This window comes from Betta splendens, chromosome 8 (assembly GCF_900634795.4).
Source record: "Betta splendens chromosome 8, fBetSpl5.4, whole genome shotgun sequence".
In the NCBI taxonomy this organism is placed as follows: Eukaryota; Metazoa; Chordata; class Actinopteri; order Anabantiformes; family Osphronemidae; genus Betta; species Betta splendens.
This window is the reverse complement of record NC_040888.2, coordinates 706,670-729,157: the sequence shown is the minus strand read 5'-3', so window position 1 is coordinate 729,157 and position 22,488 is coordinate 706,670. Positions and strand designations below refer to the sequence as shown.

The following is a 22,488-nucleotide window of genomic DNA, read 5'->3' as shown; positions in this document are numbered from 1 at the left end:
TTTAGACGTGACGTCATCAGGAGGACGCCCTACCTGTGGACAAAAACGTTCACTCCGCAAATGAATTAACATCTGTGTAGGACATTTGCTCTTCTCACAGACAGGAAAATTTTCATAATAAAGGTTCTATCAAAATAAAAGCCTAAATAATTTCATATTTGTTAACAGCTGAACATTAATTTGTTCCTGTATTTTATAGTTTGACAGCTCAACCAAAGAGCCATAGGATGCAGAGCTGGCTGCTCCTGCATTAACAGAGGTTCAACGCCTGCTGCCTGGGACCGGGTCTTCTAACCAGAACAGTCCATCACTCCCTTGGTTCTGTGAAAAAACACACTGCTGCAGCTGTTTAAAAGGCCTCTTTATTGTAATAATACCAACATTTCACAACATGATTCCAAAGATGCAGACAGAAACATTACACAAAAACAGATGAGATGCCGTTTTTAATTTCATGTTTAGTTTGGCTGCGAGCTTTCCTTTAACACACGCTTTCACTTCCCAGCAGTGTGAGAACAGCCCACCACCAATCAAACACTAAACATGGATTCAAAGCCACCGCCCCTGCTCAGTAGAATGAAGCTGTGTTTAAGGCAGCCATGAGGTTTAGAGTCTGCTCTAAAGCGCAGAACTGAGTCTAATCTGAAATCTGCCTTCAATTACTTTGTGCCGTTACGTCTTAAAGCGACGACACAAGCGCCAGATGCTGAACTGACAGGATACACTTTAGCACAAAAACCCTCATTATAAACTGAGGCGCCAGCGAGAAAATAAACACAAAGCTATTTCTTTCTTAACCGTTATAAAAACTTGTGCATAAAATACAAATCTGTAGATGGAGACATCACTTTGGTCCCTCCAGTAATAGTTCAGGTTGTCGGTTTTATTCATCTTGGTTTTCTCTCGCCCATTAGAAAAATAGAAGCTAAAGCAGGACTTGCACAACTGGAACATTTGCTTATAAAAATATGTTCTTCATTTTTCCCCAGAGACTGAAACAAAGCTAAGGAAAGATTTGGCCCCAAAATAACGTTTGTGTATTTGTCAGCATGTGATTGTCTGTTTACTGGCTTCTGTGTGTGTGTGTGTGTGTGTTTGTGTGTGTGTGTGTGTACGCACTAATGCATAGATTGTCAAAGAGATCGAAGAATCCCAGCACCAAACTGGGAGGAAACCTCTGGTTACTGGGTCAGCATGTGGGGTGTGGCGTGTCTTTATTCGGGTTTGGGTTCGGGGGTCTCGCTCTTGGGCTCGCTCTCCTCGTCGCTCTCGATGCCGCCGCGGGGAATGGCGCGGCGCACGTTGAAGGGCAGGTCACCGCGCCTGAAACAGGGAACTCCGTGAGGAACAGCGTGACTGTGGCAGTAAAACACAGCGATGGCACGTAGCGTTTGAACACACCTCAGCTTGTTCTTCAGGCTGGCGACTTCGCGGTTCATGGCGTCGGCCGACTCGGTGGCATCCTCCAGCTCCCTCTGCAGCTTCCTGCGGTTGGCGTTGGCTCTCTGAGCCTCCTCTTCAGCCTCCTCCAGCTGACGCTTCAGCTGCTTCATGCGAGAGTTCAGCTTGTCGGCCTAAAAAATGGCAGACAACATGGGTTTTAGCACAATGAAGCTGGAAGACTAAGGCTCGCTGGGTTCCTGTTTCTGTCCAACCTCCCACCTAGAGGCTACGGCTTCTATCTGATCATTACTGTCCTGTTCTGTGCGACTGTACACAAGGAGTGAGACTGACACACACTTCTGTGTGTAACTGTTGAAGTCTGAACACAAAGCTCCTCTTCATAAGTTGTTACAGCCGTTAGCAGGACTGACCTGGTCCTTGTACTGCTCCGTGTTGCGTCTCTCGTCGTCCACCTGCAGGATCACCTCCTTCAGCTTCTTCTCTGTGCGTCTCACCAGTTTGGTGGCCGCCTGCCGCTCCCTGAAGACGACAACTCTGATCAGACTGGAGCAGCTCCCGACGCGCAGCAGGGCCCTCACTGGGCCTTTCCCCATGAAACGATGACGGGACCCATGTGACATTACCTGGTCTCCAGGTCCAGCTGCTCCTCCAGTTGACCGATCTTGGCCTCCAGGGCGGCCATGTTGGCCTTGTACTTGGACTTGACCGTTCCCTCCAGCTCCTGCAGCTTCAGCTTCAGCTCCTTGTTCTGACGCTCCAGCTGACCACGAGCGCCCTCCACGCGCTGACAGCTGCTGCGCTCCGCTGCCAGCTCCACGTTCATCTGGTCGGTCTGTGTGAGACGAACGCTTCAGCTCTGCACCGTCGCGAACACTGCAGGAAGCTGCACAACGACCTACTGACCTGCAGCACGGCTTTCTTCAGCCTGTCGTTGGTCAGCTCTGTGTTGCACTGCTCCTCCTCCAGCTCCTCCTCCAGCTGAGCGATACGAGCCTCCAGCCGTCTCCTCTCCTCTGCAGCCTGAGCACTGGACACAGAAGCAGAAGGTGAAGAAGGGGACGCAGCGGCAGGCAGGGCTTTTTCTGATGCGGCAGTGTCTTACTTCTTGCTGGCCTGGCTGTTGATCTCATCCTGCAGTTCGTCTCTCTCCTGCTGGGCCTGTCTTTTCACTCGCTCTGCAGCTGCCACCTCCTGCACAGGAAGAAATCAGCTGAAATGACTTTCTTCATTTAAGAAGAAAAAGGAAAGCTGGAGAAGTACCGACCTCCTGCATCTGGAGCATGTCAGCCTCCATGGTCTTCAGCTTCTTCTCGGCCTCTTTGCTCTGGGCCAGGATCTCCTCTCTGGACATGCGAGTGTCCTCCAGCTCCCGGACGAGATCCTTCATCTGAGCCTGAGGAGGCAAACAGCCAGACTGAGTCCAGGGAACTGGAATCAAAGGCTTCGTGTTTTATAGAAGCTGTTTCACAGGTGACTCACTTGGAGTTTCTTCAGTTGCCTAAGGGCCTCGTCGCGGTTCTTGTTGGCCATGTCGATGCCTCCCTCCAGCTCCTTCAAGTCCAGCTCCAGCTTCTTGCGAGCGGCCACAGATGCAGATCGCTGCTTCCTCTCATCCTCCAGCTCCATCTCCATCTCTCGCACCTAAAGGATAAAGGATTTAGTCTGGTGCTAATCTGTACACCCCCCCCACACACACACACACACAGCCATGGACCCAACATCCTCTGCACCTGTTTGATAAGCGACCTCTTCTTCTCCTCTCCCATCTCGTCCCTTCCTGCCAGGTCCCTCTCATACTGGGCCTTCATGGCCTGCATGTTGACCTCCAGGCGCAGCTTGGCGTCCTCTGTGGCCTGCAGCTCATCCTCCAGCTCCTCCAGCTGCGTCTTCATCTCCTCCAGCTGCTGCTCCATTGAACGTTTGGCCTTCTCCAGCTCATGCACCTGCAGGACGATTTATGGTAAACAGTAGGAACGGGTGACGCTCCAGGAAATCTTTTTTCCCCTGACTTACATTTTTGCCGACATCATCCTTGGAGGACACCAGGTCTTCCATTTCAGCCCTCAGCAGTTTGCTGTTGCGATCCATTTCACCTTTAATCTCCATCAGAGACTCCAGCTCACGTGTCAGAGCCAGAGCCCGGGTCTCCTTCTCACGAGCCTCAGCTTCAGCGCGGTCACGCTCCTCTGCGTAGCGGGCGGAGATGTTCTTCTCCTCAGCCAGCATCTAGACAAAGACCAGGACCGTCAAGACTCAGTCCTGGCATTTCTATCGGGTCCTTTCTCGTCGTCTCACCTGGTCAAACTTCTTCTGCTTTTTCTCCAGGTTGGAGACGATCTGACGGAGGTGGTCCTGGTCCACCAGCAGGTCGTCCAGCTCCTGTTGGAGTCGCGTCTTGGTTTTGTCCAGCTTCTCGTAGGCTGCACATTTCTCCTCCATCCGCTGGTTCAGCCCCTCCAGGTCTCTCTGGAGCTTCTTCTTTACCTCCTCAGCAGAGTCCAGACAGCCGGCGTCCTGCTCCACCTTCTTCTTCAGTTCAGCGAGCTATATGAAAGCAGGTGGCGTCACTCAAACGTTGGACACTGAACTGAAGAATTGGGCCTCAGACAGAGCGGGTGACAGGTCCCCTACCTGAGCCTGAGCTGCCTGAAGCTGCTTCTCCACGTTCCTCTTGGCCTCTTCTTCCTCCTCCAGCTGTTCCTTCAGGTTGTTCTGGTCGTCCTCCAGCTGACGCAGACGTGTGTTGAGCGACAGCTTCTGTCTCGTCTCTTCTTGGAGCAGTTCCTGTGGCAAATACAGACAAGACAAAGCTGATTTACACAAAAGTGACTTAACTGAACCCAAGACAACACAAAGAAAGGTTCTTCAGTATTTCAAGCTAGTTTAAATGTGCAGAGGCCTTTTGTTGCAAGGACACCCAAAAACCACTAACTGGTGATGAGCAGATAGCAAGGCGTCTGTACCTGCACGTCCTGCAGCTGAGACTCCACAGCAGAGCAGTCTTTGGTGGCCTTGATGGACTTTCCCTCCACTTCACTCAGGACACTGTTGACGTTATCCAGCTCAGCCTAAGAGCCAAGAAGCAATCGTTTGCTGTTCAGTCTGCATTAATATCTAGGTCAGGGAAGTTCATTTAGGTAGAAAACCTGTGAGTTACCTGCACTTTGGTCAGTTTCTCAGCCAACTCCAGTCTCTGGCGCTCGCTCTCTGAATGTTTGAGCTGCAGCTCCTGGACCTGAGCTTCAGCCTTCTTCCTGCGATGCTCTGATTCTCCTTTTCCCTGCATCAGTGTCTGCAACTCGATGGCCAGCTCGTTCCTCTCTGACTCCAGAGCCTGCTTGGCTTTCTCCATCGACACTTTGTTCTGCAGGGAAGACCAGAGAGCCATGATGAGTGTGCTTCAATGGAAGAGGGAGCAGCCATGGGAGAAGGTGACAGACGGGACGTACCCGCTTGGCCTGCTCCAGCTGCTCGTTGAGCTCGTCGAAGGCTTGACCGTGCTTCTGTCTCATCTCAGCCAGCTGGTGTTCGTGGGTTTTTGCCTCTTCGTCCAATGTCTTCTTAAGCTGAGCCACCTCTGTCTCACGCTTTGTCCTGAAGAAGCAAAGCTGGCAATCAGCTGGCGAAAATATGCGGCGCAGACAAGTAGCAAACCACATGGCGACTGAATGCTCCCAGAGCAGTGTCTGTACCTGAGCTCTTGCTGAGCGGCTGTGGAGTCTAGAGTGTCTTCCAGCTCGGTCTTCAGGGCCTCTAGCTCTTCTCCCAGGTCCCTGCGGTGTTTCTCTGCCTTGGCTCGAGCCTGCTTTTCTAGGTCCAAATCCTCCTGCAGTTCAGAAAGCTGAGCTTCCAACTCGCGGATCTTTTTCTGGGCCAGGTTTTTCTGCGCTGCCTCCTCCTCAATCCTTCAGTGCAGGACATCAGCAAATAAGCTCATGGAGCAACAGAATGACCAGACCACATTTTTCATGGACATTTGGTCATACAGACCGGGCCAAGGCTGCCTGGAGCTCCTCCTCCTTCTTGGCCAGTTGGGCACGGAGCTCAGCGATCTGGGCCTGCAGCTCCGCAATCTGGTCGTGTATCTCAGTGAAGTCGCCCTCAAGTTTGCGTCTGTTCTTTTCCAGCTCCTGGCGCTGCTTCTCCTCCCTGCGCAGGCGGTCTGACAGGAAACAAGTACAAATGAGTTACAGAGAGAAAAGGCCTATGGCTGTAAAGGGGCAAATATCGTCTATATACCCTCCAGGTCTGTGATCATGGCCTCATGTTTGGTCTTGAGTTTCTGCAGACTCTTGGATTTCTCCTCCTCCTCAGCCAGGTTGGTGGTGAACTCAGAGATCCTCTCTTCCAACAGCTTCTTCTCCTGTTTTTACAAACATTTAACTCCATTGTGGTCTCAGCAGATACTCTCTACTTCAAATAACCAGTGACGACATCCATCAGCCCCGTGTCTTCTTTTCTTCCTAACCTTGTTTAGCTTGTTGTTATGGTCATCAAGAACCATCACATCCTCTTCAACCTTCTTCAACTTGGCCTCCATGGTGACCTTCTCCAGCTGCAGCTTCTGTCTGGCTGCCTCTTCCTCATCCAGCTGCTGCTCCAGGTCCTGAGTACAGATAAACGATGGGGGTTGAGGCAGCAGTTCACTCAGATTATATCCTGTAAATTATGCCCCGTCCAACAACTCTTAACTGCTTACTGTGATATTTTGCTGCATTTTCTTTTTCTCAGCTGACAGGTGAGAGGCACGCTCCTCCTCCTCCTCCACCCTTGCCTCCAGGTCGTGGAGGATCTCTTCCAGTTCCTGCTTCTTGGCAGCCAAACGAGCTCTCATTTCCTCTGCCTCAGCGCAGAGCTCTGTTTCCGCTTGGAGCTGCTCCTGCAAGGCCATCTTCTCAGCATTCAGCTGCAAGCAGAGGAAGACAGCACACCATGGGCAGGGTGTTCAGAGTGCCTCCTGATGTGAACTCAACACAGGACAGCAAATCAAATCTTTACCTGCTTATGTTTGGTCTCCATGTCTTGGAGCAGATGTTCAGCTTGCAAATGCTTTTCCTTCACCTTGTTCAGTTCCTCATCTTTGGCCTGCATCTCCTCCTCCTGCCTGCTGACCTGCAGCAGAGGCTTCACCTGTGGAGACAGACAACAGAGTTAGAAAGTGAGGGAGTCTGTGACATGTTGGCTGTGAGGCTACAGCTGACAGAGAGGCTCACCTTGGTAAAGAGTCTCCACCACTGCCAGTTCCTGAGTTTAAGGTAAGCAGCACAGTTCCTCTGGATCACCTTCATTGCAGTCAGTTGCTGCTGTCTCTTGGCAAAAGCTCTGCAAAACAATAAACACCTCTTTATTGAAATACAATTCATATCATTCTGCATTTGAGTGCAAGTGACTCAAACTTTGGTCTAAAAAAGGAAACACCATTGCCTTACTTGCGAGCTACGTAGCCTCTGCACCAGGCCTGGAAACTGATGATGATGTCTGTGATCTTCATGTCTCTCTCCTCCTCCAGGTGAGCGAGGACTCCAGCCCTGAAGAAGACTTTACTCTGGCCCATGCGGTACAGGTTGGGGTCCAGCTCCAGGCTTTTGATCTGAGTTGAGAGGAAACAAAGAGCAGATTAATCACAGAGCCACGGGTCAAGCTACTGTGAAGGTCAGCTGCACTCTTTAAACCACGTACCATGAGCAAACAGGCCTGCTTTCCATCCATGAAGCCCTTGGGGATGGCGTTGGGAGTGAGAATCTCATACCTGGAAGAGGCCAGGTGATGTTAAATCATCTGTCTGAAAACACCACGATGGGACCAGCACCCTCTCTTACCTCTGTCTGAACTCCTGGAAGACGATGCGGTTGGGGAAGCCCTGTCTGCAGATACGGATCCCCTCCAGAACACCGTTACACCTCAGCTGGTCCAGAACCAGGTGGGGGTCCAGTTTTCCTGCCTGAGACAAGGAGATAGGAGCTGGAATCTCCTCCATTTCAGGCTTTTTCTGGAAGATTAAAACCATTTGTCCATTACCTTTTTCTCATGGTTGGGGATGATGCAGCGCACAAAGTTGGGGTTGGTGTTCCTCAACGTGGCCATGAGCCGGGACAGCTGCTCCTTGTAGAGCTGCCCCACTGTGCGGAACATGCCCTTACGCGTCTTAAAGGCTCCGGGCATCTCGGACATGCCAGATACCTTATCCAGACCTACGATGTGATCAACTGAAAAAAGGAGCAGAGAGAAAGAGAACACAGATATCAGAAAAAACAGAGGCTTTAAATTGAGTAATGCTGAATATTCACCCAGGCAAACTCAAACCAAACCAAAGTCACAAGGAAGAATGAAAATGTTTATGCTCCTGCTTCTGGTGAAGACACACCAAGAGAGATGGGACCAAAGAAGCACCACAGACACACAGTAAACGTGGAGGAATGATGTGAAGTGTGGGAGAATTACACGTCACCACAGTATTCAGTGAAACCTACATGTGGTGGTCCACATATGATTAAGTGACAGGGAGGTGACACACAGGTGCAGGGGGGGGGGGGCACACACCAAACCCATGCAGTATATACCCATTGCTGCACCAACACCAGGGGTCCCCAAACAACACTATTACACAGAGGGAGAAAGGAAGACTTCAATGACAGCATCAGGAGGATTTATTACTGACACACCTGACACAAACACAGAGGCTCCATCAGAAAGGATTCATGGACAACTTAACAGAAAAGAAAAAAAGACACTAACGAGAGAAGCCCGGTCACCTGAGTCTGAGTGAAAAATAGGAAAATGCTGATAAAAATAGGCTCTCTGACAATTCTGCACCTCTGAGACCCAATAAAAGAGATGACACAGAAAGAGGGCAAACAGGGGAAAAAAATGGATGGAAGCAAGTGGGTTTGAAAACAAAAAGGTAAAAAGACAGGTAGTACACCGTGACAGAGAGAACAGAAAGCAGCTATTAGATGTACAACAAACGGGAAGTCAAGAATATTCCCACGTGCAGCAGCGCTTGCTGGATAAACTCACCATCCTTCCAGAGCTCAGAGACAAACTTGTCAGTGGACTGGTTGAGCAAAGAAGCCACGTTGTCATTCAGGGGATCCATGTTCTTCATCAGCCACTCATCTGCCTTGTAGTCAACCTGAGGGGAGTTTTCAAGTGTGAAAAATCAAAACAGCACTAAATAACATGCAAAAAAAGGAAAATAGTTTGGTTTGAGGAACATGATGAGAACTTTGCATGGTTACCTTTCCAGCATAGTGGAGGATGCAGAAGTCTGCTTCATCCTTCAGTTTCTTGGGCTTGAAGAACTTGGGGTGTGTTCCCTGCTCTTGCAGCACCTTCTCCACAAAGCTTTTGTCCGTGGCCTTGGGAAACCAGCACTCCTCGTCCAGCAGAGCCAGAATACCTGGGGGACTGGCCTGGGAACAGCATGAGAGCAGAGACCTTCATGTGTGACGAGGAGTAAAGCAAACGGCGTTCAAGTGTTCAGTCGACTCACAGGCTTCTCGATCAGTTCGATGCAGGGCTGCAGGTCCAGGCCGAAGTCGATGAAGCTCCACTCGATGCCCTCCCTCTGGTACTCCTCCTGCTCCAGGATGAACATGGTGTGGTTGAAGAGCTGCTGCAGCTTCTCGTTGGTGTAGTTGATGCACAGCTGCTCGAAGGAGTTCAGCTGAAATGACATGTTACAGGTAACAGGGTTAATGCCACAGTAGCATCCTCCAGACCAGCGACGGGCCTCACTAGATTACCTCAAAGATCTCAAAGCCAGCGATGTCCAGGATGCCGATGAATGAGGCTCCCTGCCTCTTGGTTTTGTCCAGGGCTTTGTTGATCCTCATGACGAGCCAGCGGAACATCCTCTCGTACGTGGCCTTGGCCAGGGCCTCCACAGCAAACTCTGCTTGCTCCTGGGTCTGGGCCTTCTGCACGTAGTCTCTGCCCACTTTGATCCTGGGGGACAGGATGGCCCGGGTGAAGTCGGTGACGTTCATGCCCATGAGGTGGCACACCTTCTGGGCAGCTGGATACAGGCAAACGAGAGAGGTCACAGCTGTGCCTAGTAACTGACTAATCGAACCAAAGAGGTCTGCTGTTCGTCCTGTGGGCATTTACCTGTGTTGTCGGGCATGGAGGCCTGGTCAGTGTGGCGCTCCTTCTTGAAGCTCATGTTGCCGAGCTGCAGGACAGAAGCCACCACCTTCAACATGCCTGCACAAAGAATCAGGTGTTTTGTTTTATGGCTAATAAACATGGAAACACCTGAAGAGTTGGACTTGAATAGTGAAACTGCTGCACGTGTGCTCCTCACCGATCTGCTCGTCCTCTGGGATGCTCATGATCTTCATGGCCTCCATGGTCTCTGTAAACAAATCCTTGTCCTGCTGTCCAGGAATTGTGACATTTCCATTGGAAAGGAAACGATAGTTGTTGTAGTTTTCCAGGAGGAGTTCATCTGAGGGAGAAAAGGACTCAGTGCAAAGACACAGACGTGTTTTCAGTGACGTGTAATCTGCTACTTACTGCGCAGTTTGTCTCCAGCTCCTGTGAGCAAGTAGTAGAAGACATGGAAGGTCCTTTCCTCTTTGGCCTGGCGAATGGCTCTGGATTTCTCCAGCAGGTCTGGATGTCAGTCTGTTAAAGGCAACTTTCAGATTCTGTGACAAAAACCTCTAAACAGCTTGTGAAGAGAAATAATGTTGAAGGATACAAGTTTCAATATTGGCACCAACGATGTAACCGTTGACGTCAAAGTTGATCCTGATGAATTTCCCCTAAAAAAAAAAAGGGACAAAAAATACATTTAACGATTCATAAAAGTTAAGTGAAGTCAAACAAGATCCTGTAGATCTGCGAGACTTACAAATCTGGATGAGTTGTCGTTCTTGACTGTCTTGGCGTTTCCGAAGGCCTCCAGGATGGGGTTGGCCTGCAGCAGCTGCTTCTCCAGCTCGCCCTGATCCGAGCACAGACGGAAACACATTCTACTACCTCTAACATGGCCATCAAATAAAGACACCGCTCTGATAACGTATGTGCAGTGAGCTTTGCTCTGATGTTCTTTTTAAGTTGTGATGTCAATTGCTTTTTATCTAGAGATGTGGGATCGTTCATCATAAAAGCACTTAACACTTAACTGTAAAACTGCTGTGCAAATAATTAAGAGCCTTTGTCTCGAAACAGATGATTCCAAGATTATTATGTTGACCTGCTTCTCATTTCCTGTTGTGTCACTTCTTATGAAACTTCAGGTCAGCTTTACCTTTTCTCTGACACTGTTAACGCACAAGTCATGTACTTACATCTGAGCAGAAGGAAAAACACCAAGAACGGTTTCTTCAAACAAAAAGCAATAAACAGGGAAATACCAGCAAGACACACACAAACACACAATCAGGTTAGTGCCCAAGTCTTTAAAGCCGTCACCCAGAGCAGAACGATCCACCAGCACCAGGCTTTTAGTTTCACAACAACGTGTAACTTGGAGCTGACATCTCGTTTCTGGCAAACACCAAATGATCAGTCACATCCATTCAACACTAACATTAGAATCAATCCCTGCCGCTGCTCTGACAAATGACACACATGGTGACGAAATCTAGTAAATAACTAGTCAGTCAAGTTTACATGAAGGAAACAGAACGAGGCATCTCAGTGTATTTAACACTGTGCCTGAACACACACAGTCCAAGCAAATATTATGCAAAAATATAAAGCAGTTCATTTTGAACTTGTGCACACACAGTAACAAGACGCACAATGAAAAATTCAACCAGACTAATGTAGAAATGCATCTAACAGAAGTTGAAGCTGCAGCTTCTTCCCCTCCCCTCATCCAACCATTGTCTGGCTGAATTTTTCACAGGAACACAAACAGCTGCCACTGATCTGCAAACAAACGTCCCCTGACTTCGTATTGGCTGCAAAGACACGTGACCTCTGCCCTCAACACAAAGTGACTGCCCCCAACAGTGAGCTCCAGCGAGAGGAAAAGGAGGAAGGTGACGACAGAAGCAGGTGGGGAGGTACAGACTTAACTTACATGTGACAGGACCAAGCTGTTCTGTTGATGGGAAGAGAAAAATACAGGCTCAAAAAAAAGGGATGATGGACCACGAGGTCGGCAACCCATAAAACAGCAGCGCGGACTCTACAGGGAGCAGAGCCGAGGCTCAGTTCCCCAACACGGGCCTGAGGCAACATCACTAAAACATTCAGTAAACCTATTTAAAAGTAACGTAGAATAAAGTAAACAGTTTTATGACCAGTGATTTCTAGTCAGTGACTGTTACGGTCCACATCACAGGACCTTCAGTTCTTCCTTCCTTTTTTACTTCATGGCAACGCTTCAGACCAATAAGAACATGTGTGTTCATGTGTGAAGCATTTTGGTTAGACTGGATTGGTCTCTAGTAAACACAACCCTCTTAAGCTCAGGTATCAAAGCCCAGTTGTCACTGCAGCCACATTAAACACAAGCCAGGTCAAAACCTGTGGTGAGCACAGGTTTCATTACCAAGTCATTGTGTTACCATTGTCAGCTAATGTGGAACAATCTGCAGGACGTGTTTTATCAGTTATTACTATCATGTACTACTTTCTAACACTTTAGTGATGTTTCACAGGACATACTCTGTTGAATAATGTGATGTGGTTGAGTACGATGACATGTACATACACAATAAAAAAGGGGTCAAATGTTCCTGAAAAATCAAAACACACGAGTGAACAACTCCATGACAAAGTAACCAGCAGGAGGTGGCAGAGGGAATGGAGGGCTAGGCCCACAGGAGGATGAACGGTGGGACAGCCAAACTCACCTGATCCTTCTTGGTCTTGTGAGACGAGGCGACGTGAGCCAGATACTGGATGACCTTCTTGGTGTTCTCAGTTTTTCCAGCTCCAGACTCTCCTCTGTACGAGACACAGGTAGAAAATTAAACGGATTGCTTCCCAGAAACAATGTCTACAGTCAGAACGTAACACTGGAAGTGATGCCAGGTCTGTGGAAAACTCACGTGCAAAGAATGGACTGGTCTTCACGATCTGCAAAACAAACACAGATGTTGGTCACGTAGCACAGTTCATGTCACCGCAACAGTGCACAAGGCCTCTGCTCGTACAAGAGGAAGTACAACACCACACAGGAAGTCAGCATCCGGCTTCCTGTGACTGAAATGAGCTGTACTGACACACTGATTGTGGTTTGAACAGGCTGCTGAGAGCTAAGATACAGGGGGGCAAGAGAAACAGCAGCAAAGATCCTGGTGTTCTGACACCTACTGACCCTTGACCTCTTACCCTGCATCATGCTTCTGTAGGACGTGTCAGTGATGGCGTAGATGTGAGGCGGCATCTCATGCCTCTTCTTGCCCTTGTACATATCAACGATCTCCTCTGAGTAGATGGGCAGGTTCTTGTAGGGGTTTATGACGACACAGAAAAGACCGGAGTACGTCTGCGGGACAGATACAGGAAGTGGTAGAGGTAAAAAAAAAAAAAACGCTCTGACTGGATCCTTTCATGAGTTGACATGATTGTGACTCAGCTGATTTTTGTTACTGCATAAATATGGAAACTGCACTAATTCCGTAAGTGCTCGTTTCTCCTGCACCCTCCACCTCCTTCTACCCACTGAACTGATTGTTCTCTGAGCCGTGTTCCCGCCCTCCCAGCAGCTTGCACCCCCCCCATGAGAGATGCTACAGTGCTGGAGCCTCCCAGACCGAGGATCGCCTCTGGGGGGGACAATGAGCTGCACTGATGTGACCGGGTCACACCACAGAGTACGAGTCCAAATCATTCCCAGCCCAGAACACAGAGCATAAGTGCCATTAATTATGGGGCAGTAATGGCTGCTACAAAACAATTTACATTCCTCGTCAGTCTCCGTGAAGGCTGAACTCTGAGTCCCCTCCCAGCTCTCTGGCTGTTCATCACATCACTCATACAGCATTGTTCCCTGCAGCTTCCTGTTTACACAATAACTCCAAACAGAGAGCGAGCAATGGGAGAGGCTGAGGGAAACAACGCTGGCATTCCATCAGTATCCAGACTTTAGATACATTGAATGTGAGCACAGCGGATTCTCTTAGACAATAGGAACTAATGAGATAATCAGGAGGTTGGGCAGAGATGAGCGCGTTTGGACCGACTGCTTTCTGTTAGCAACAGAGCATTACTGAGAGTTGGCTGTGCTCAGCCTCCACTAGCTGTGTTCATGTTCACAGTGAGGCAGGCTAAGGACTCTGCTGACAGAGAATCTTCCCTCTGCCTTTATGACAGAGACGCTGCCTCAGCATGACTGTATGTGATCCATACTCACATATATGAGTCCAGAGTAGTAACGCTCCTTCAGGTTGTGCAGCACAGAGGCCTCGTTCAGGCAGGTGAGCTCCGCCATGTCCTCCACCTTGCTGAACTTGGGCGGGTTCATCTTCTGAATGTCATCCTTGTTCACCTTGATCTTCTTCCCAGAGTCGGCCAACTCCACCACGCATTCGTCTCCGCGCTCCTCCTTCACGGAGCCGGCCTCGAAGCCCAGGCGCTCTGAGGGAACCCATACCAGCTTCTTTGAGGCCCAGTCAGCCTGGGCCAGTGGGTTGTTGACCAGGTTGCGGTCCACGTACAGAAACTTGTCTGCATCTGACATGGTAGCTGTTGGAGAGGATGAGAAGAAAGAGGGTTTGTGGTCAGTAACCTAAACAGAAAATAAAAAACTAAATTAAAAATTCTTAAATTAAAAAAGTGTCGCCCATCATTGAATCAAACTGGTTAATATTTAAGTGATGTTTACGAAACCCAACCCCCAACTACTAATATACCAGACATTTTTCATGTATATATAGATCACGTATAGATCATTTGAAGTACAGAATATCTGCTACTCCAAACTGTTCCAGTGAAGCAGTGGATGGACTTTATGTATCAGAGGATTTACTGCTGCTGCATCCTCATTCATTCGTGTGCTGACAGTCCAGGCAGGGTATCCTGGCATTTACATTATAAATACTTTTACAGGATGAGCATCACCAATATCCAGCTGAACAAATGACTGTGCAGACCTACACCTTGCAGCGTGTGAGGAATGAAGGTCACGGCTGGAGGGATGAGAACAGAACAGCCAGGTCAAGCTAGTTAACTGCTGTGGACCCTGGACCACAGCACATGGAGCACATGGTCAAAGGGCAGAGGGGGTTGGCTGTGGTGAGATAACCTCAGAGTCTTATCAAGAGAGGAGCTAAACCTCAGCAACTAGATCAAGAATCAGTCTGTTTTAAAAGGAGCCACAAAGATAATGGAAGGAAGAAGAAAGACTTGTTTGAGGGCTAATGTTTTTAGAGAACACACATCATGCTCTCTGGAGTTTACTGAAAAAGGTTCAGGTTACAATGCAACCTGGAAGAGTGGAAACGAGGTCAGAGGTGAAACCCCCAGCAGTCAGCACTGCTGTTCTGCGTGTTCTCTGTGCATGAATCAGTACAAAGACAAACCCAAAGCTGAGGCAGGAAGCTCCGATCTTAGATGAAGGATGGACGTGTTGTAGAGACAATCACTGGAATGGAGAATCAGACGCTGCCCTGGAGCCCAAGCTTTAGAAACAAGGAAACGGGTCACCTTCACTTCACACGAGTAGAGCTGCGTCATGGAATCAAGGTCAGTCCAGACCTGCTGTGTCCTGTGAGCCTCTTAGAGTTTCACAGTGTGACATGCAGGTATGTTCACGCTCTGCACAATTTGTTTTGCTTCAAAGGGTGAACAACAACCTGCTAACAGGGAGTGCTGCGGCTTCACCAATACAGACAGCAACGAAACCAGTAGAACCAGTAGAAGCCAAACAAAGAGACAAACTGTCGATCTGCAGCGGCCGAGCAAACTCAGGTTCATTTTCACTCACTTCATCCTAAGCATTATTTCAACAACGAGAAACATGCAGCTCTGGGGTCGTTCCCCTTCTTGAGGAAACATGAGCGTTTGCGCACACACAAACACTGGGACACTCAGAGCAGAGGTCAGAGGTCGTTGTGCTAGAAATAATATTAGCTGGAAGTGTTTAATGTGTCCATGAGAATCATTTCACGTTGTAATGTGGTCCAGTGGGACGAGCTTCTGCCAAGCGCTGCGTGTTCACAACAGAGGACAGACATTCTGATCTGACCACGCTGCCTTTTTCCCAGCTTAATGATAGGCTTCACCACGTTGCTCCAAAATACCAACATTTATGGTGTGGAATAGCAAATGGGCTAATTTTACCAGCTGCACCCAGACAGACACTAGAGCCACGTTCACACAGCAGGAGGTGCTTGTGTGTCTCATCCTACTACAGAGCTAAACTACTGCATTAATCATCATCCTGGGTTCTAATTAAACAAATTGCCTGATCAGTGCCATTAAGGGGCAGGCTGTGTGTGAATTCAAACAACCCATCAGCTGAACATACAGAATCAGAGCAGCGATGAGACGACGTCTCAGGATGTGGGCTAGCTAGCTAGCTCATGTCGCTAACTGATCAACTAAGAGGCCTAACATCAGCCGCCCAGCGTGAGGCATTCAGGGACTGCAGAGACAGTATGTCTTTGTGTTTATGAAGCTCCCCGTCACTGTGCTATAATGTTAACGCTCGATCGTGCTTCGCAGTTCTTTCTGAAGTTCTGCGTGGTGACGGGCCTCGTTCTGCAGAGATGTGTGTCAGCTTGTTCATCCTGCAGAGAATCACAGGGGATGATGCCTGTTAAATATAACTTGCCTCCGGGGTTTCACTGGTTTGGCTCCAGGACCCTGGCCCCGAGTTGTGAGAGGGAACACTGAAGAGTTCTTCTCATGGCCTCTGCCTCCCCCTTCCTGTCCACATGAACAGCCCATGTCCATCTGTCCTCACCAGCGCCTCCCCTCCCCTCCCCCCTTCGTATACCTGCCCCATCCTGACACAGAGCGTGGGCCACATTAGCCCTGCTTTACCTCTTAATTAGCAGCACGCTCCTCCTCTGCGCCTCCACAGACTGCCGACACCCCCTCCTCCTGTTTATCCAGTCTTTTCAGGGTCACATTCCTCCCATACTCTCCCGTTATCAGGGAGAGACAGCAAGCAAAGGCATTCCACACATTTCTAGCCTCTGTGCCTCCCCCTTCCATCTTTCTCAGACCCATTTATTGCTTTCTTTCGGGTTCCCCTCCCCCTCCCATCACTTTAAAAGCTCCCACTTAAGCATGAATTGCATAAGCAAGAAGTGTACTAAGAACAACTATAAATTGAAGACTGTTTCCAAACGGACTAAACCACATGTTGAGAGAAACATTGATGAAAAGTTTGTTCGTGCTGCAACTCATTCCTTTAATTAGTGATTAACAACGTGACATTACCATGAGAGACAAGCACCACTTCCTTCGTAACGGCCATGATTTTCAGCTCTGAATTAGACTAAAGTGACCGTCGATATCTGCCACAGGCCGGCTCGTGTTTGACACAGAAAACTCCCTGACACACTTCAGAGTCGTCTCGGGAGACAAGATCGACTCCGGCAGCTATTCTAGTTTGACAAGCGCTGCTCTATATCAAAAGCAGGCCGAAAAGCAGCGATACTGAGCTTCGTCCGATGCTTTCTGACCTTCTCTTGAGGAAGCTGACAGGTTCAGCAGGTCTAATGAATGTTGACTTGATTTGAGATAAAACACTGCATTATTCGACCAACTCAGAGTTCAGGGCTGAGGCTCCTGCCAAGTCCAACTCCATAATCCTGTAAAAATCAAAGCTTCCCTGATTCTCCGTCGCTGCGCAGCACCAGCTCAGCTGTACAAACATTCACCAGCTTTTCTGCAGAGGCCTGTTACAATAATTCAACACAACACCGTCAACCTTCGATGCCATTAAAAGGATTAGAAATGAAAGCTGCAGCATCCTGTTGGAATAGCACAAGTCTGCTAGAAAGAGGAAGACAAACCAGTTACCAAATACATGGGAGGGAACAGAGAGCAGCTTTAGAAACCAGTGTCACTACAGACATCAGACTTTGGTTACACAGACAGAAAGCAAATCAGTAGCGGACTGCGAGGAGGATGTGGACAGAGACAGGGACGAACTCCAGGCCATCCTGTTTAGAAAGCAGGTCACCCTCTGTGTATAAAACCAAGTCCAGTGATGCATCAGCTGGACGCCGTCATTCCTTTCCACCTCATCGACTCTCCCAGAGTTACAGCAAAGACCCGGAGCGTGACACTGACCCTCAAGAGGAGCAAAGATCTGCGATTTATTTTTATCATCCCAAGAGCCCATGGGACCCTTCAGCTTTAAAACACTGGAGCATTCAAGCTTTTAGCAGCCGATTCATTGACAGGAATATTAGTAGAACACCACCAACGGCATCCATCACATCATCTGAGCATCGTGTACCATCGTGTCAGCCTGTGGCTTCAACAATTTACATTCTCTTTCCTTCAACCAGCAACAGTCTCACCTGTCATCTCTGTCTTGATCTACAGAAAGAGCTGCAATGGTCCAGACTGGGTTAGAACTCTTTATAGACTCGCTGGTCGACACCCTCCTCCTCCTCCCCCTCTGGGAGGGGTGGGGTGAGGAGAAAAGACGGGAGCAAAAAGGAAATGACAAATGGAGAAAACTATTTAGCCATTTGTGGAACTTGTGAGCAGGTCTTTGAAGGAGGGAAGGTGGCATTTTCTCCAGCTCACGCTGAGCAGCCTAAAGCACTGAGAAGTAAATTAAGCCCTTGCTGGAAAAGTAACCGCACTGCATGACAGATCTACATCACTTTCCACATTCCTGCCTCCACTGGGCTCCGATTTCACTTTCAGCTGTGAGCCAGCTACTGCCATCCACCATTTACGACCAGAGGCCTCTACTGGGTCCGACTAAAGCCTGCACATCACCTACAAACGGGTCCCAGCCTTTACAGTCTGGTCTCGCATGAACCCGAGCACCACATCATCAATAAGAAGCATGCACACTACAGTCAGCCACTGGGACTCAAACAGGGATGTAACAATTCACACCCATCTGTCCCTGATCAAGTTCAGTGCTTACACTTCCCCGAGCAAAAGCCTTAACCTGACATCTCCCAGTCTGGGAGGTCCTCGTTGTGCAGCATGTGTTAAAGCTTCCACCTGGAATGTGTCACTTTCCTTTCTTAGCTTGAACCACCACCAACAGTGACTCACTAAACTAAGTGTTGAGTGTATCTTGTGCTTAGGGTTATTGTACTCGTTGGAAGCGACGGACCTGTGACGGGGGAGGACGGATGATAACAGAGGGTGTGGGTTTTATAAGAGCATCGTTTCACGGTCAAAGAACAAATTCCACATCTATCACCCAACTAACCCTTAAACCAGTTATTTGTTGAAAAGGCCTCAGCACCAGGTCATCCTGTGACTACAACACTAGACAGTATTGACCTTTAGAGAGATAAATGCTTACGTAAGCCTCAGACAGACAGCAGAGGAATGCAGAGGGGAGATAGGATACACATTCATGTTTGTCAGCAGTCATTTCTCTTTAGGAGAATGTGGCGCTGGCAGAGCTGATTGATTTCTGACAGAGCAAACATGGACAGTCGGATTCAAATGGTGGGCTCTGCACGGTCTCATGACGTCCAGACACAGTCATAAAATCTACGGTTACAGGGTAAAGTCCAACATGTTTCCACCCCCTGCTGATAAGAAGTAAAACGGCCGCGCTCACAGCAGCTCGTTGTGTAGACAGTGGACAAGTCGCTTGAACCCATCAATGACAAAAGGAGACGCTTCCTCCAGCAGGTCCTGACAGGATTCTGACACCCGGTCATTATCTGCAGCATAAAGCTGGTTAGTGTCTGCTTTCCACAACAGAGTGCGTGTGCTGTGTGCCTATAATCCAGGTCAGGGTGCAGCCATTTCCTGGTATTGTCCATTTCTACTGAAAGCCTACAGGTGCTTTCTGTGACTCAGGGGGTGGGGGCTCAAGTAAATAAACAAGAGGCACGCTGCAGCAAACCTGGAGGGGAAGTGGGAGCGCTGAACGGCTCAACAGATGGGAACCGAGGTCGCAGAGGAAAGGTCTGCTGAGGAAACCTTCAAAAGGAACCAGACGGGACCCAGCTGCAGCTCCGTCCTGAGCCTGCGTGCTTCTAGCAGCCTCACGGTGGATACGGAATAATTCCATTCGCAGTGGCAGTGATCAGCGATGAGGTGGTTTGGGCCATGAGTCTGTCGTGGTTCATGAAGAAGCCCAACACTCTTCCTGACTTCCTGCATGAATCAAGCTCAGCTGACTGCTGCTAACCAAGACAGTGACGCTGTCAAAAGGCAGGCGTGGGAGACAACGCCCCACAGTAATTACTGCTAGAACTCTAGATTAAAAACACAAATGTTTCTGTTCATTGTTCAGTGACTCTAGTCACTGGTCACTTTATTAGGTACCCCCGTGCGACCTCATTCAGACGCATATAGCAGCTCTGACCACATTATCATTCCTCAGTTTAGCCTCAGCCTTTTATGCTGAACCTGGTCTTCAAGCCTGCTGCTCAGCTGGTTTTCTAACTCTGCCCCACCCTCCACTGATTATCTAGATCCAGTAACTTCCCCACTTTCTCCTTGTAGGAGATGCCAATTTGCAGCTTTACTGACTGACAACACCAGCTAATCCAGGTGTTCAGAGGTGGCCAGGGGTAGTGGGAACCAAGCAGAGCAGGGGAGCAGGACTGAGCCCCAGCTGTCAACAATGCTTGGACTTTTATCATCAAGAATCTGTGCTTTAATGCGAGAGGATGCATGATGTCGTCGGTCCGGGCCAGGCTCAAAGAGAAAAACACGTCACTATAGTTTGTTTTTCCAACTAACCGATCTTCAGTAAAAGAAATTCTGGAATTCTTTTGTTTCAAAAATGTCAAAACAGCTGTAAATTTATTGGCTTCAACTATTTTATTATTCAGATCCTCTTCTGTGCCGACGATCCAAGTTGAAGGGATTACGGAGCCACAGGGTCAAACACATTAGGCACCTCTCACATTTCTAACAACGTTGAGCAGAGGGGAAGGAGCCACACTGTGTCACAGTGTCCTGAACATGATGAAACAGACACAAAGATCCTGCAAGAAATCACTGCGATAAAACCTGAAGTTCCACAGACGTGTTCACTCAGTCTGCATCACGGAGAACACCAGTCCTCTGTCTGCCTTTCATTTAGTCCCGGGGAAGGACGGCTGGAGCGCGGACGCTGCTGACACACGGATAACGGAATGTTACGATCTCTGCGGGGGGGCTCCATAACGGCAGCAAAACTGCCAATAAGGGAGAACACTGCTCAATGAATCCACCACCAGGACTCGAAGCAACAACAGGATATGACAGAGCACACGTCAGCCAGTGTCCCGTTAAGGTCATGTATTAACTGGGACAGCACTGCAAGCAAAGATGCCCTGATGGACAGAAAAGTGTGGTTCCGATTACAAGACGTGAGAAGACAAAGGTGCAGCTGGCACTACGACACCCAGAAGCAGGTCTGGGTGAAAGATTCTATGATTCTCTGTTCGACTGAAGGTCAAATGAAACAACGCAAAGATGTATCAACAAACACAGAACACAGCGGCACCATGACACAGCTTGCTTCAATATAATCAGAACCTGTGTTTGCAGGAGAGCTGGGCTCATTCATGTGCTGACTGTACATGTTCACGCCTATAAACCTAAACCTATAAATCACAGATTTGCCTCATGAGCTTTAAAGCGGAGCAGGAGACACTCTCCAGAACTTTAAGTCACACCGAGTTTTATAAGAGAACACAGCAGATAGAAAAGCTTGATATTGATGCAACCCATAAAACTCTTTGGCCTTTGGAAAACTCCCACCGCTCAGCCATGAGCTCAGCTGTGGTCACTCCTGCAGATGTGCTTGTGCATCTCAACAACTAAGGCCTGTGTAAGATGCAGGGAACCATTTCATCAGAGCAGGCGATTCTCATGGAGGAGTCAGCTCTGGAGTCACATGCAACTGTTTAAGGGCTTTATGCTTTGTGATGTCCTATTTCTGTTCATTGGGGGCAAGTTCTTATTATCTTATTATGCTCCACCAAACAGACCAGGAAGGAAATCATCAATCAATCAGTCGAGAAAAGATTTTAAACTAATTCAATCTCTGCTCAGAGAATTATGAGGAGCTCAAACCACCAATTAAACTGTAAAATTAGTTCACGCTTCTCTTGTGACGTCATGTCGCCGTTACTGGCCACGTGCACGCGCACCGACTTGAGAATCAACCACCAACTAATCACACACTGCGGTTTCGGGCCACTTAAGCCGTTCTCCCTCCAGCTCCGGACTCGTCTTACGTCGGAACCTGTTCCCCTATCTTTATAATCCCAGGTTCTGTGAACCCGGAGCCCACCGGAACCTTCTGAGAGGCCTGATCCGACCCTCAGCTTCACCCAACTACAAGCACGAACGTTTCTGGCAGCCTTTCTAACGGCTGGGGACACGGTGTGACGGGGCAGCAGATTTCTACATAACACCGGTCGTTTCTGCAGCTCAGTCAAGCGAAGCACCTCCTGCCTCTACGCTAGCGCCTTTAGCTCCAGCTAACGCTGCACTAAGCACCTCCACCCAACACCGACCGCGCGTTACAACGCGCCACTTCGGGCCTAAACGGCGCTGGGAAGTTTGTGAAGTAGCGGAAGCCCGGGCTCCGACGTCCCGCTCCGCCCGCGCGGCTGCTCGACTGGCTGCTTCCTGGTTCACTGCACTTGCTGGAAGTGCAGCGGGCTGAATGAAAAGTGCTCGAAAGTACAACTAGAGGGTAAAACGGCCAGGGAGGCGGCAACGAGCGGGTTACCTGCTTTTAGAGGATGGCTAACAACACGCGGGGGCTCAGTCAGCGTCGCCGTGAGTCCAACTTCTCGTCCCGTCGACAGCAGCTTGAGTAGAGGCAGAAACTTCAGGCTCCGCTTCGGCTTCCTCGCTCTCTCGCTCTCTCTCTCTCTCGCGCGCGCGCGCTCTCTCTCTCCTTCCTTCTGCCCTCCCTCTTCCACTGGCTGCTTTCTGGTTCGCCTGATTTCACCGCTCGGTGCGCAGACAGCCGGGAACCGGGGTGCGGTCCAGGACGAGGTGGTC

At 49.2% G+C, this 22,488-nt stretch overlaps 1 protein-coding gene across 2 annotated transcripts; it reads right to left on the bottom strand.

The window, feature by feature from the left end:
- Positions 1 to 344: 344 nt before the first annotated feature.
- On the bottom strand, positions 345 to 22,415 carry LOC114860125 (myosin-9-like). Of its 2 annotated transcripts, XM_029158461.3 has the most exons (41): positions 22,211 to 22,415; positions 13,724 to 14,055; positions 12,700 to 12,856; positions 12,417 to 12,444; positions 12,219 to 12,312; positions 11,441 to 11,461; positions 10,262 to 10,354; positions 10,109 to 10,172; positions 9,922 to 10,020; positions 9,710 to 9,853; positions 9,514 to 9,609; positions 9,150 to 9,421; positions 8,897 to 9,070; positions 8,643 to 8,816; positions 8,422 to 8,536; positions 7,423 to 7,610; positions 7,224 to 7,345; positions 7,084 to 7,153; positions 6,834 to 6,994; positions 6,618 to 6,726; positions 6,403 to 6,534; positions 6,104 to 6,310; positions 5,873 to 6,010; positions 5,644 to 5,767; positions 5,395 to 5,566; positions 5,097 to 5,309; positions 4,854 to 4,998; positions 4,562 to 4,768; positions 4,368 to 4,472; positions 4,036 to 4,188; positions 3,700 to 3,948; positions 3,418 to 3,630; positions 3,135 to 3,347; positions 2,884 to 3,045; positions 2,669 to 2,797; positions 2,507 to 2,595; positions 2,308 to 2,431; positions 2,028 to 2,236; positions 1,815 to 1,923; positions 1,402 to 1,574; positions 345 to 1,323 (listed from the first exon to the last, which is right to left on the bottom strand). In XM_029158461.3, exons 2-41 carry the CDS (start codon positions 14,048 to 14,050, stop codon positions 1,215 to 1,217), a joined length of 5,883 nt encoding a protein of 1,960 aa, XP_029014294.1. In that variant the 5' UTR covers positions 14,051 to 14,055; positions 22,211 to 22,415; the 3' UTR covers positions 345 to 1,214. The 2 variants fall into 2 exon arrangements, with proteins under 2 accessions (XP_029014294.1, XP_029014295.1); XM_029158462.3 differs by lacking the exon at positions 11,441 to 11,461.
- Positions 22,416 to 22,488: the final 73 nt, after the last annotated feature.

Bases quoted from the DNA above. Each gene is read 5' to 3' on its own strand.
- LOC114860125 (XM_029158461.3), bottom strand. From the start codon at position 14,050: ATGTCAGATGCAGACAAGTTTCTGTACGTGGACCGCAACCTGGTCAAC. The intron at 12,857-13,723 runs GTGAGTATGGAT...TCTGTCCCGCAG, and splicing joins ACTACTCTGGACTCATATAT to ACGTACTCCGGTCTTTTCTG. The intron at 10,021-10,108 runs GTATCCTTCAAC...ACTGACATCCAG, and splicing joins TGGTGCCAATATTGAAACTT to ACCTGCTGGAGAAATCCAGA.